The 15086-nt window shown below is 43.0% G+C and overlaps 1 protein-coding gene and 1 long non-coding RNA gene across 4 annotated transcripts in view; one reads left to right on the plus strand and one right to left on the minus strand.

The window, feature by feature from the left end:
- Positions 1 to 12538, minus strand: LOC124101449 (uncharacterized). The gene is made up of 3 exons (XR_006854607.2): positions 12305 to 12538; positions 5522 to 5583; positions 1 to 1565 (listed from the first exon to the last, which is right to left on the minus strand). It is a non-coding gene; the product is annotated as an uncharacterized LOC124101449 (long non-coding RNA).
- Xpa (XPA, DNA damage recognition and repair factor) overlaps positions 11971 to 15086 on the plus strand; it is a 24045-nt gene continuing 20929 nt past the window's right edge. Inside the window, exon 1 of one of the 3 annotated variants that reach the window (XM_046457480.2) lies at positions 11971 to 12254. In XM_046457480.2, the coding sequence (XP_046313436.1) occupies positions 12083 to 12254 (172 nt within the window). In that variant the 5' untranslated portion in view covers positions 11971 to 12082. Of the gene's footprint in view, positions 12255 to 12495; positions 12841 to 15086 lie in introns of those variants that run through there. The other 2 variants (XM_046457481.2, XM_046457482.2) reach the window with 2 other exon arrangements.

Below are 15086 nucleotides of genomic sequence, written 5' to 3' on the forward strand. Positions count from 1 at the left end.
TTGATAAATAATGTGAAATATTTATTTAAAGAAATACTATATATGGCAATGAGTGAATTAATTATTGCTATATGCAACATGAACAAATCTTACTCCTATGTTGTCAAATGCAAGAATATAGGCATAAAAAAATGTATAAGTAGACCATATAAATTTCAAACACCATGTGAAACCAACTAGAAACTAGAAGTCAGAATTGTATTACTTTTGAGGGGAGGGGATGCAGTAAGTAGAAGAGGACCCAAAAGATTTGGGGGGATTCTGGAAATGTTCTCTTATTTTTATATTGGTACCAGATAGGAGAGTCAATTTGTGAAAGTGCTTTGAACTCCACTGTTATGATTTTGTGCATTTCTGTTTCTGTGTTCTACTTTAGTCCAAAGTCTGTGTAAAATGACAATGTACAAAGATTTTAATAGCATAGAAAGATTCATGTGGTCATATTGTGTTAAAAATGCAGGTTAGTATAAATGTAAGCTGTGTGTGTAGAACGCTGTTTTCCACTTAAGGAACATCATACACATGTATTTTTAGAAAAACATAAAAGTAACTGGTGGTGGTGACTGATCCTGGAGAGTGGGATGGGAAAGACAGATTTTTGATGTTCTTTTACCTCTTCTGAAGTTTTAACTGCACATCTAATGTAACTGCTCTCGTTTGTGAGTGTATGTGTGTGTAAAAATAAATAACTGGCACTATCAATATAAAATTGATAACCATGTTTACCTCTGAGTAATAGAATTATGGATGATTTTTAAATTTTCTTTAAAAATGTATTTTCTCAGTCTTTTAGTGTCAACATGTGTTTCTTTTGAGAATGAGAAAAGATCTTTTAATTTATTTTGCAATTCAGCTTTGTTAATCAAGGCTATTGTAACACTGTAGTTTTCATACAGCAAAATGCACTGATTTTAAGCACATAGTTTACTATTTTACAAAAGTATGTCCATTCATGTTTTCGCTCAATCAGGGCATAGAATGTTTCCATGCCCTAGAAAGTTCCTTGGCATCCCTTTATGGTCAACCTTCTGCTCTCCTAAGAAAGCAACCATTAACCTAATTTCGATCACCATAACTTCATTTTGCCTGCTCTAGAACTTCATAGAAATGGAAATCATACAGCATGCATTCTTTTTTACATCGGACTTCTTTGCTTAACATGATGTTTTTGAGATATATTCATGTTTCTGTTACAGTCATTTGTTATAATTTATTATTTTTTTTAATGAGAAGTAACCTTCTGCTGTTTACTGCTTTCTGTCTGCAGAGTGAGACGCCAGCCACGCAGAAAATAATCCTCCGCAGCCTCCCTGAGCAGGCCTGCTGCAGGCGGCAGTGATCTTACAACCTTTGCATCTTGGGAAGAGAGACAACACCCCCATCCCGGCTGCCCCCTCCTCTGGCGGCAGCGCCAGTCTCAGGTGAGAGCCACCCTGCTCGCTGCCATTGTTCTGCGAGTGACAGCCTCCGGGGCAAATGGAAAGCCGTCAACCTGAGGGCTGTCAACTGCAGACAAGAATTCCTTTCTTTGTCAGGCTGGGTGGTCTCCTGGCTTCAGCATCGACCTGCACAAAAGATGATAAGCATCATGTGCTCCGGCAGGAAAACATCAGCACCACCCAACAGCTCCGACTGCACTCCTTTGTAAGGCCAGGTTGAGGCTGTATGTGGCTTCCTTGGACTGAATAAATCATCAGCTCGCAGCCTTGGCGAGGGCATCCACAGGTCGTTTAGTCGGAGACCCTACCCCAACCACTATTCCCTGCATGCATTTATTTGTCCCAGACTCTTAGTCATAGACAGCTGGAAGGTCCCTTAGAGATGGCCCGACCCTCTCAGCTACAAGAGCGGGTCAAACACAAGTTAGTGATTGTTCTAGGGTCACACAGCAACAGGACTAGGGCCAGGGTAAGAACCCACTTCCTGTGAGCCTTTTGCTTTGGGGAGATCGTTCCACTGCCAACTCCAAGTTTATTTTGACAAGTGGCCCCCACCCCCATGTACAATGTAAAGTGTAATTTCTAACTCTCCCATAAAAAAGGAATAGTGTGATGTTTGTAGACCTACACACTTGATGGATCTCCTGCAGCCTGCGGTATAAAGGGTTTCTGGGTTTGCTCCAGGACACCTGAGGCGGGTTTCATTTACGGAGTAGTTTGCTGCCCTCTACTGGCTGTCTGTAACACCAACAGTCACAGCACCTTCCAGGCCACCCACTGGGCAGGACACTGAACATGCTCCATTATTTCTCATTTTGAATCCAAAAAACAGGTCTGTAGATTATTTATTCCAATTTTATAGATGAGGAAATTGAGTCTCATAGAGATTGACTGAGTCTGGATTCAAACCTAGCCCTGTGGGAATCCATGTTCTCTCCATCCTTAATGTAGATACCACTCACCATAGTCCTCACACTGTGTAGCACTTTTCCCTTAAAAATGTTTTATAAAACCTCAGAATATGCCACGGAGTGGGTATAAACACCCCTATTTAACCCAAGGGGAGACTGAGACTGGGTCATAAGTAACTTTCTGGGGCCACAAGTCCTTTAAAGTTTGTGCTCACTGTTCACTGGGCCAGGCTGCTGCCCAGGAGAGCTGCATGTAAAGATTTTCAACCGATGGTTGAGCAATGAATTTCTAGCTAAAGGATATTCTGCAAATATATCTGGCTGGTGCCCAAGCTGGCTGGGATAGCATTTCATTGTTCAAAGAAAATTGTATCTGTGTTAGTGAACTGTTAGAATTGTCCCTGCTAGTTGCTTGGGTGGAATAATTATTATTGACATTAAAACCCTTACTATAATAAAATTTTACACCTAAAAGGAAAAAACAAAAAGATTTTGAAGGAACTTCTTCCCTGAGGCAGCTTCCATCTAGAAGAGGAGTGGAGATGTTGCAGTATTCCTGATGGGGAATCTAAGGATCTCTGGGCCTCCTTCTGTTCCAGGTCATAGGTGGAAGAAGGCTCTAAGCACTATGAGCCACTAGATTCAACAGATGGCAGTGCAGCTGAGCCCAGGGATGAACCAGAGAGCGAGTGAGTGAGTGAGTGAGTGGCCTAGAGACTAGGGTGAGGACAAATGGCAGAGGCTAGGACAGGTGTACTGCAGAGAGATCAATTTCAATTTTATTGGAAGGGTCTGTTTCTATTAGTCACAGAAGCCCACAGCTGGGGAGGGTTGCTTCCATGGGAGTCAGCTCCACAACCCAAGGAGATGCAAGCAGAATCCAGAAGACCACAGTAGGAATGTTGAGAAGGAATTTCAAGCCTGCATGTTTTTTAATATTGGTGTCAATATTTAGAAATTGGAAGATTTCCTATAAGTGGCCCCCATGTCCATGTACAATGTAAAGTGTAAGGTAAAACCCTAGATTTTAAGCTCCTCTTCAACAAAACAGGCCTCATTGGGCCTGCTGCAGCATGTCACTTCTGCCCATTCCCCTTCTTATTGTCCCCCCAGCATCTTGGGTGATTGGCAAATGCCATTTCTCCTTGCACATATACTGTTATTTTTCTTACTGTGAGAACAAAACATTTTTTCTTATGTGTTTATCAAAAGAGAAGAAATAAAAAATTGAACCATGTGTTCTAAGAAAAATAGGATGTTTCTTTAATAATTTTTTAAAAATGGAAAATAGAACTATCTTGTGACCCAGTACTTCCACTGGCTTTATATCCAAGAGACTGGATCGTCAGTGTTCTCACCATTGAAAAATAAGTATGTAAGGTAATGCATATGTAAATTAAATTAATTACATTGTGGATTTCACATTCCATAATGTGTGTACTTAATAAAACATCACATTGTACACCATAAATATATACAATTTTTATTTGTCAATTAAAATATTTCAATAAAAAATTTAGGGGCTGGGACTGTGGTTCAGTGGTAGAGCACTTGCCTAGCATGTGTGAGGCACTGGGTTCGAGTCTCAGTACCACATAAATAAAGGTATTGTCCATCTACAACTAAACAATAAAGATATTTTTTAAATAAATAAATAAATAAATAATTTGAAGGGAAAACTTAAGGAAGTGAAGTCATTTTCTCTACATTTAAAAGGCAAATGTCCAACTCACCTCATATGTTTTCATTACAAGCTTGGGTCCCACAACACCTTGTATTTGCTACCAGAGTCTTTTTTTTTCTTAAATATTATTTTAGTTGTAGGTGGACCCAATACCTTTATTTTATTTTATTTATTTTTATGTGGTGCTGAGGATTAAACCCAGTGCCTCACACATGCAAGGAAAGTGCTCTACCGCTGAGCCACAACCCCAGCCCACTGCCAGAGTCTTAGAGCCTGCTCCCTAAAGTGTGGACTGCAGGGTCAGAGGATCACCTGTGGCCACTTCTGTCTTCAACTTTTGAGAGATGGAGGCCACTGGAGCAGGCTGTAAGTGTAGCCCTGGGGCTGATGGCCCTTGAAGGGATAAAATGTCCTGCTCAGTGAGACCATGATGAGTGTCTAGTTGAGTGACAGCATAAAGGTGCTACAGACCTTCTGTGTCCTCTGCCCCAGGGATGTGCCTTGGAGATGGGGCACCTTGGCCATGAACCTGAACTGGCCCTGCCAGCACTTTCTTAGCTGATCAGGGCACCTTAGCTCTGCCTTCCCTGTCCTGTCCACTTGGATGGCCCTCCCTGGGTTGTGTCTGGGTCTGGCACAAGCTCCAATGTAGTCTTAGCAACCCAAAACAACGGCAAGAACCTCAGCCAGGCACTCTACCTTTGTTCTTGTCACCTCCAGTTACACCATCTCTTTTAGTAGTCACCTCACATTGTTGGTTCCCACTCAGTTGTGAAACACGAAGACCTTTGGATTGTTATTTTATGAACCTTTCTCAAGACAGCCCTGCCCCTCCCTAAACTGAAGATCAGATACTGAAGGCTGAACATGGTCCCGGGGGTCATCGAAGGCCACGTCCCAAACAGGCAGAGAGACTCCTTCAAACACCCCAACTGAATGTTTGAGCTGAAATGAGGAAGTTTACACTTACCTCATTTACTTTTGTATCCAATTCCTTGCTCTGGTCTTTTAAAAACAGGCTATGATTTTGTCAAAAGAAACATCAATCACCTTTCCAGTTTTATGTCATTCAGAAATTGCTATATTTTCATATGTATTGATATTACATATTGGTTATGCATTCTGCTTACCAAAGTAATTAATAATCATTGAAGAGAATTCATTGTACCAAATTCAGGAACTATAGAAAGCATAAAGAAGATAATTAAATACCCTGGTTACCCTAAAAGGGCAAAAAACCTAATTCAAAAATAGTCAAAGGACTTGATAGATGTTCCTCCAAAGAAGGTATACCAATAGTCACTATGTACCTGAAAAGATGCCAACAGCATTAATTGTTAGGGAAATGCAAATCAAAACCACAATACCCCAAATCCTCTTTCACATCCACTGGGATGGCTATAACCAAAAAGAAGATAATTAATATTAGCAAAGATGTGGGTAAATTGGAACCCTCAAACACAACTGATGGGAAATAGTGCACTCACTTTGGAAGACAGTGTGGCATTTCTTCAGGTTGCCATTTGCCTCAGAAATTCCACTCCTGGACCTATGAACAGAAATAATGACATATATCTACACAAAAACATGTACATGGATGTTCATAGCAGCGTTATTCATAAGAGCCCCAAAGTAAAAACATCCCAATGCCTATCAATGGATGAATGGGAAAAAAGTCACACACACACACACACACAGGAATGTTATCTGTTAAAAACAAATGATTTATTAATAGACACCACAGCACGGATGAGCCTTGTAAACATTACGCTAGGTCCAAGATGCCAGAGACAAAAGGCCATGTATTAGATGATTTGATTTATATGAAGTGTCCAGGACAGTCAATCTATTGAGACAGAAAGCAAATTAGTGGCTGTGCAGAGCTGAGAAGGTTTGAGCGGAAGCAGGGGAGGGACTGCTAATGCATAGGAGGTTAGCAGTCACTCCCCCAGAGTGGTGGGCTCCCCAGAGTAATCAGCAGTCACTCTGGTCCGTGGTGCAAAAGGATTCTGCCATAAGAAGACAGATTGTTATCTTGTATCATCCGGGGGGGGGGGGGAAATAAGGGATATGCATAATTATAATGGAAAATGGGGGTGGATGGAAGATGGGCATGACAGTAAGGGGTAGGCCTCAGAGGAAGTAAGAAGTTATTTCCAGCCGAAACATCAGGGGAAGTCTTCCAGGAGCAGGGAATAAGTATCCTTTCAGATAAGACTGGGACAGGAGGAGGTAATGGATATGAGCAGAAGGAGTTCAGGTTAGTCTCTGTTGGCCGATTCGCTGCTGTATTCCTGGTCCTCGCTCAGGACCTGGCTTGGAGACTCAGCAATGCGTGAGTGAAGGCCTGAAGGAAAGAACAGTGGAGAGAGAAGAGTGGGAGTAAGGCACCAAGTGTGCAGAGGGGTGCGGGGCAGGTCCAGAAAATGTGATCTCATCCAGTTTGGTAAAAGCATTAAGTTCATGATGAGGCCCTCTGGATGGTAAGCTCCCCAGAGGGCTGCCAGAACTAGATGATAAGGTAGAATCGTCCATAGTTGGGGGGGGTCCGTAAGTGCTGTTTCAGCAGAGCAGACGCCTGGTCACAGCTGTACTTTAGAAAGGTGGTGCTGCCAGGCCACTTGGAAGCTGGATTTGAGGGGTCAACCTGGAGCTGGGGGACCAGGTTAGAGCCATTCAGGGAAGAGCTGGTGGGGACTCCACTGGGCCAGTACCAGTGGGCTGGAGAAGGAATCAAGGCAGAGACCCTCAGCCTCTTTCCAGGCATTATGAAAACTTCAAAAACAAGTGCATCTGGTGGGAAATATTTCACCTACCCAACAGAACTGTAACTAGCAGAGGAAGCACTTGGCAATAAAAGTGGTTTGTGGTTTGAAATTGCAACCACACGTGTTATAAAGGTAATTGAAAGTCCCAATCGGGGGTAATAAGAAACAGGAAGCCACAAGCCTATAACCCCATTATGTGTATTGGAGTTCATCCCACAATAGGTGAACCCTGGACCGTGTTCATGCTCCCTTGGCCGAGCTCAGGACCGGCAATGATCACTCCAGGACCAGGCTTCAGGTAGAAACAGGCCTCACAGTCTTCTCCTGAGCCACTTGGTCAGCCACGTGTGATATTGGCGAGGCCCTGGTTCTGACCCCTGCTCTGCACCAGCCCAGGCAGGACAAGCCTAGTGAAAGAAGTAGGAGGAAGACTTATTCTAATTTAGAGACTTTTAATTTAGGGGGTGAGAATATTGATTCTGGAGCTGGGCCACACCTACTCAACCAATTCTGAACTCATTATGATCTTGAATAGGTTCTTTAACTTCTCTGTGCTTTAGTTGTCTCATCTATAAACTGGGATAAGTGAATACACTTATTGAGTATTAGAAGGATTACACTAATTGAGATAAAATGCTTAAAAACCATATTGTATTTAGTAAGCATCCTATGAACTGTTTGCTATTATTATTGTTATTATTACCATAATGGTCAATGGGACAGACAGCTCTAAAGTAGAGTGTTTCTTTTTTGCTGTTGTTGTTGCTATTTTTGGTACTAGAGGTTGAACCCAGGGGCACTTAACCACTGAGCTACAACCCAAGTTCTTTTTTAGTTTTTATTTTGAGACAGGGTCTCCCTAAATTGCTGAGGGCCTCGCTAAGTTTCTGGGGCTGGCTTTGAACTTGTGATTCTCCTTTGCAGCCTCTTGAGTCTCTGGGATTACAGTTGTACACCACCATGCCCTGTTTAAAGTGGAGTATTTCCTGTCACTGCAGGGACAAGGTGGTTGCAAGATTCAGCTTTGAACCTTGAGTTTTCAGTGTTAGAGAGATATACAACTAGGCTTATTCAACATTACTCTGTGCATTTATTTAATGCCACAAACATTTACTGAGCAGCTAGTGTGTGCCAGATTCTATGCTAGACCTTGGAGACAGTGGGATGAATCAGGTTGTCCCAGCTTTCAGGACATGATAATCAAGCAAGGACAGCAGGCAGGAATCACCTCTGGTGAGCTAAGTGCCATAACTTCAGCATATAGGAGGTGCAGAGACAGCCAGAGGAGGGACAGGGCAGGCTTCCTGGGAAAGGCAGTGTGAAGTAAGGTCCTCGGGGCCCTCTACAGGATAAGGGTGTGCAGAGTGGGGAGGATCTGCCTTGTTGGTCTATGAGTGAGGAAGGATTCTGGGTTCCAGAATGGAGAATCAGTTTTCCTTGGCCCTGTCCTTAGTTGGATCATTTGGACCATTCCTGTCCTTACTGGTTTTGAAAAGATGAGCCTTGTCAGTCTTTGAGGTTTCTCCGTCTCTCTGTACATTATGATATTTTTGCCTTGATCTTTTTATTTTTTGGGTGTAGGATGTTGGGGATTAAGTTTGTTGGTTGACCACAGCAAAAAGCAACCACGTTTCCTGCATTACAAGTTTGATGGCCTAAATCATCAAACTAATTTCTGTTGCTGTGTCCTTGAACAAGAAGAACCCCCCCACAAAACTTGGTGTGTTCCTCCCTAAACATGTTCCTCTATTGTGAATGGATGCCAGTGATGTTCAAAGTGACCACATTAAGGAGTAAAGGCCCAGGGAATTGGGAGGGGGGTGGATAATAATAAAACAGAAAGCCACACACGTACTATTTTCTAGATAACAAAGACAAGCGTGCACACACCCTGTCATCTCAGGCATGAATAGCCCGTCATGCACTTAGAAGGCCCTGTCAGGAAACCCTGCCAAGTTTCTCGTTCCCCTTCCTGGATCCCATTCTCGCCTGCCTGCTCTCTTTTAGGCTTGAGTTAGGGCTTTTCCATTCTTCCTGTTCTTTGTTAAGAAACTTCTTTTTGCCAGGAGCCCAGATCTGGGAGACTAAAGAGGTACAGAGCAGGAAGATAGCTGCAGTCACAGGTTTCCCCCCAGACTGTGACTGGGGAGAGGCATGAACACATCCACTGGTTTATTTTCCTTGTGTGCCCCCACCAAAATGACTCATGCTGCTTTGCTTTGGGCAAGCCTTCCAGCCTCTGTCACCCTGTGAGATGTACAGATCGGGGCACGCACTCTTCCTTTCTTTAAAGAAGGAGTCTCATTTTCGCTTGGTTGTGCTAACAATTTGGACCCAGTTACACGAAACTGTCTAACAAAGGTCCCCGCACCAAAGAAGAGGGAGTTACCAACCAAAGAAGATCAGCAGGTTGCCAAGAATTACAACATGCCTGGGACTGGGCAGGGTCCGAGTTGCGCTCAGGAGTCCTCCCATATTCAAGATGGAAGGCTTTGCTAGGGAGAAAGCTCAGAGGACTGACTATTCTTAAAAGGTCACCTTGGAGGGAAGCTGTTACCTTGGCCTCCAGAAATATTCCCCAGCCTCAGAGACTGAGAGCTGTGTACTGTCTCTACAGGTCACCTCAGGTGCCTGCACTCAAGGTTTGCTGCCCATCAGAATTACCTAGGTTCAGGGGAGTGGGGCTTTGCAAAATCCTTCTGCCCAGATCCCCACTCTGACCTGTGACATTAGCGCCTCTGGGCATGGGGCCTGAACATCAGTGTTTTTAAAACTCCCCAGGTACTATCAATGTTCAGCCAAGTTGGAGAACTTCTGATTTGGACTCTTAGTCTTCAAAGTGTCTTCTGTAGAACTTTCTAGAAAGACACATCCTCAGGTCTCACCATAGACCTACTGAACCAGAATCTATTTTAACAAGATCACAGGTAACAAGTATATGCATTAAACTTTGAGAAGCAGCTTAAGAAAACAACAACCTGGCAACAATGGGCCCAGATTCTCTCTCTGCAACTACCAGGTGGAGCTGTATAATAGCAACCTGCTTTGAGAGGGAACTTCACACTCCAGTTTGCCCAAATTTCTGACCTGGCAGATTCATTAACTTCTGTTATCTACCTTGCTCCACTTAGAATTTGGATTTTTGTTATTGTTGTGGTAAAATGTACAGAAAATAAAACTTACTGTTAGTGACATGTAATACATTCATAATTTGTGCAACTGTCACCATGATCTACTTTTAAAACACGTTCATAATCTCAAAAGGAAACACCATACTTTTTATGCGGTGACTTCCATTTCTCCCTCCCACAAAGCCCTGGCAACCACTAATCTACTTTCTGTCATAATGGGTTTGCTTAGTCTGAATGTTTCATATAAATGAAATTATACAATATGTGGCCTTTGGTGAATGGCTTCTTTCACTTAGCATAATGTTTTCAATGGTTCATCATGTTGTAGCAAGCATCAGCACTTCATTCCTTTTCATGGCTGAATAATATTCCATTGTATGGATATACTACATTTTGTTTAACCATCCATCAGTTGATGGGCATTTAGGTAGTTTCCACTTTGGAGTTATTGTAAATGGTGCTGTTTCGAACATTTGCATGGAAGTTTTGTTTCAACACCTGTTTCTAATTCTTTTGGGTATATATCCAAGAGTGGAATTGCTGACTCATAAGGTAATCCTAGATTTAAAAATTTTGAGGAACAAAGAGTTTCCCACAATGACTCCATCATTTTACATTCCCATGAACAATGTAGGAAGGTTGTAATTTCTCTAAATCCTCAACACTTATTATTTTCCATTTTTTCCTTTTTAATTTCTAGTCACACTAAAAGTAGTATCTCCTGTGCAATTGATTTGAATTTCCCTAATGGATAATGATGAATATCTTTTCATGTGTTTCTTGGCCATCTGTATATCCATTTTGGAAGAATATCTACTTTTTTGTTTTGAATTGAGTTAATTGTCTTTTTATTGTTGAGTTGAAATAGCTCTTATATATTCTGGATTACCAGACCCTTATCAGGTATCTAATTTGTAAATATTTCCCCCAATTCTGTGGGTTAACATTGATAGCGTTCTTTGATGTAAAAAAGTTTTTAATTTTGATGAAGTTCAATTTTTTTCTTTGTTGTTTGTGTTTTTGTTGTCACAGAATTTTAGATTTTTTTTTTTTTAACCTGGACAAGGTCAGTAGATGGGAATTAAAAGGGATCTGAGGGGAAAGGGAATGAGGATGACTTGAGATTTTTATCTCCAGTTCAATCAGAAGATCTACATATCTACATGTATTTTTACAAGGTTCTTCAGCTATATACATATACATCTGTATGTAATAATATACATGGCAGTTGATCACAACAGCTGGACTTCTCAAACTCTAACCCTTGGGTGTCAGTTGAAAAATCTTAGTGTGTCAGATTGGTCTCTCTAAAAACTAGTCTTAAATGATGTATGCAGTGATTAGAACATAATCTTTTCTGGTTTTAACTAAATTTTATGTCAAAAGAAAAAAAGCAAAATTCTTGAAAAAGCATGCTGTGTTTTTTTTTGTTCCACTTACCACACTTTGGGAAAGTCAGTATATTTGGCCCCAGTCCAAACCTACTGTCTATCTGGTCATCCAGCTCATCCACACAGAGGAAAAAAATCATAGAAAAAATAGCCTACCTCCTGCGTACCAGCCTTGGTACCAGGTACTGCATTTGCTGACGTCACATAACAAGTGAAAACCTGAATCATGTCTTCTCATTTCAGACATAAGGCCATGGGTCCAACATACAGTTCGATCATTCACCCACCGGTCTCTGTGAGTGGTTCCATTACTATCAACCGCTATCACTGTTTGAAGCTTTCCTTGTCTCAGCCATTGTGCTGCCATCTAATTTTCCCCACGACCCTGGAAATGGTTCCATAATCATTAACCACAGGTTGTGTCAGTGCTGGGACTTAACCTTTTGGGTGTGCGTGCAAAGCCCACATTCCGAATCTCCAGGCGAAACTCCGACTTTAAGGACGCCCACTTCCTGCCTAGCAGGTACCGGTGGGCAGGTACGTAGTCCCGACTTCCGCGCACGCTCAGACCCCAGCCACTGCCCCGCCCTTCAGCCCCGCCCCCTCAGCTGCGCAGGCGCACTCCTTCCTGGGGCACCCTCAGTCAAGGGACATGGAAGCGGTGCTGGCGGTGCTGGCGTCGCTGCCGACCGTGGGCACTCCTCCGTACGCAATGCGCAAGCGCGGGGCCGGGCCGCTTTCTTCCGAGCTGGACCAAGATGGCGGCAGCGGAGAGTGTTTCGCTGGAGCTGGCGGCTTCGGAGCAGCCGGGGGAGCTGCCTGCCTCGGTGCGGGCGAGCATCGAGCGGAAGCGGCAGCGGGCGCTGATGCTGCGTCAGGCCCGGCTGGCAGCCCGGCCCTACCCGGCGACGGCGGCTGCGGCCACTGGAGGTTCGGGCCCTGGCGGCGCCTTCCCCTTCCTCCTGCTCCTCTCCGCTTACCTTTCTCGGTCTCCCTGGTCCCCAGACGGGCTCGCGCGGCCGGGTCGCGGGTGCGTGTCCACTCCGCTCACGCCTGCGCGCAGATCCTCCTGCAGTCCCGGCAGGAATCCGCCCTGTGGAATCGCCTGCCCTTCCACAGAGCGATTCCGCGGTCCTGGGCTTTCTCCCTGCGCCTTGGCTGCCCAGCTTCCATCTTTCCTTCGCGGATGCCACTCCCGCTGGGAGGTGCCATCCAGTACCTGTCTATGCCTCAGTTATCCTCTGCCTGCTGCGCTTTCACCAGCCACAGGGTGGCCCTGGCATAAAGTTTTTAGAGCTGTAACCCTTTTTAATAATAAGCCTGCACCTGTACCTTGTTCATGCATCCAACCAAAAGCGACTGAGTGACCCTCATTTTCATGGAGTTCCAAGACAGCAAACAGCTGAGCCACTGCCTTCATGGGGCTAACAGAGTAACACCTGCCGTGCTGCACACTTGTCAGATTGCCTAGTTGGAGCCTCACAGCCGTCCTGGAAAAGAAAAATGGCAGGGTTTGGTATGCGTATTTTACTGAAGCGATGATTGAGATCAGGAAAGGAAAGGGATTTACTCAGATTCAAGTGCACAGGCTTATCAGAGTTCTAACTTAGGTCTTGTGACACTGAATTTAGGGCTTTTCTTTGCCCACCAGTTACCTCTACTCTATTAGTCATCTTTCTTATCTCTAGGAAGAAAGATTGTTACTTTTGTGGGAGCTGGGTTTCATCTGTCCCCTTTCTTACAGCAGCCCCTGGCCGCCCTTCATGCTTTTTATCTATCAGTCATATTTCTAGGTGCTGATGTTGCTCTTGGAAGTAATTAAATCAAATTATTTCTACAAAATCCCTCAAATCTTTTCCGTCCATGTTTTATACCATGTTTTATACCATATTTTATTTGATTACTGCAGTAATCTCCTAGTTCCCCCCATCTTTGAATGTCATCTATCTAATCTATAAATCTTTTTCTTTCATATTTAAAGCCTTGCCAAAGTTTTCTGTTGCCCCACGACAAACCCTAAGTTCTTTATCATCACCTGACTCCTGTGTATTTCCCCAGTCTTCTTTTTTTCACCCTGTCAGTAGTGTAGCTCCTTACCTTTCCAGCACACATGTTTTGTCTCCTGTTGCTTGTGCCTGGAACCCTCGGCTCATGTGATTTCTTCTTCTTTTTTTTTTTTTAATATATTTATTTTTTAGTTTTAGATGGACACAGTATCTTCATTTTATTTTTATGTGGTGCTGAGGATCGAACCCAGTGCCTCACGCATGCCAGGCAAGCGCGCTGCCATTTGAGCTACCTCCCGAGTCCTCATATGATTTCTTCATCACTGTAGTTGAAGCCTCTTGAAAGCAGATACTTGGTCTTGGGTTTGGTACTTTCTGTCCCAATCCCCTAACACAAGCATGATACTAATTGAGCTTAGGTCTTTCTTGACTAGGTGAAATGTGGGAATGCCTTGTGTCTGTTACATTTCCTCCTTCCACAACAAAGTGGTCCTTGCAATGACGCCTATTAAATAATAACCCTTATGTTTTACAGGAGTGTATAATTTAAAAATGTTTTTAGAGTTACTGTTGAATTAGCTGTTGTTACTGACCAGAAACTCTCCTCCTTGACTGTGTGCAGATGGAGAATCTGCTTGTAACTAAAGCAGGTTAGAGAAGTTTTCCAAGCCATTTGAAAAATCCCTATATTTGTGTAACACTTTGTAATGTGTAAAGGGCTTTTCATAATTGCAGACCTTGAGAGTTATGTATACCCACAGTTGTTCTCGCATTTTCCAGATGGGCACATAGACATTGGCAGATAAGTACCTTGAACGTATATCCCTTCCAATTCCTGGTAATTTCTGAACTTGTACAGGTTCTCTCCAACTTTCAACAGCCTGACAGAGTGTGTAAAGAAAGTAAGGAATTCCAATTCTAAGTAGGTCCAGATCATAAAAGAAACTAGAAAATAATATAAAGAAGGCAAGGTTGGCTATCGCAGTGTTGGGTAGGTCCAACTGGTAAGGCCTTGGCACTCTTGGAAGCAAATGAGTCTGTATATCCTGTTTGAATACCCCACCCTCATTTTGCTCAGTTTTCTGTTGCCCCACGACAAACCCTCAGTTCTAGAAAGGTTTCTGCACTTGAGAGAAATTGTACTTGAGAATTTTAACTCTTCATTATTATGTGTTTTGCAATTTTCCACATCAGTTTGCTTGCTGTTACAGTGAATCACTTCTTTTCAAGCTTCTCCTACCTCTTGAAAACCTAAAGGTGGTTCTTAAATAGACATTTCCCCAATTAGGTTTATCCTGTTTGCTCACTGTTAGTTTTGGTTAAAATAATCCTCTTAAAGTCATTTTGACAGTGTCTAGTAAAGTTAGAAGACTTTTAGTAAATATGGTATTATTATTACTGTCACTTTTTTTATATGCTGTCAAAGATGCTGCCCGTCTGTCTTTGTGAGTCTCTTGTGCAGAAACAGGTTAACAGAGCAGGCCCGAGATATACATCTGTCCTTAGAAAGACCTTGTGAAGGTTAGATTATGGTGTATTCCCACTGTTCTTTAACTGGTGGCTTAGTGTGACAAATTATTTGCAGAATAATTTTTTCCCAAATATTTGCCTCAACCTCTTAGAGTCTAGGATTTGGGGTACTGGGAGTGCAGCTTCACAAGGAAGGAAGCTCCTGTGCTCACTCAGGACTCTTCACACCTCACCCTTGGCCTAGTGTAACTTTTTATCTGGTTGTTTGTTTGTATTCTTTAAAATA

This window comes from Marmota monax, unplaced genomic scaffold, assembly GCF_021218885.2.
Source record: "Marmota monax isolate L192 unplaced genomic scaffold, Marmota_monax_Labrador192_F-V1.1 WCK01_AAM20220418_F8-fsc00069, whole genome shotgun sequence".
In the NCBI taxonomy this organism is placed as follows: Eukaryota; Metazoa; Chordata; class Mammalia; order Rodentia; family Sciuridae; genus Marmota; species Marmota monax.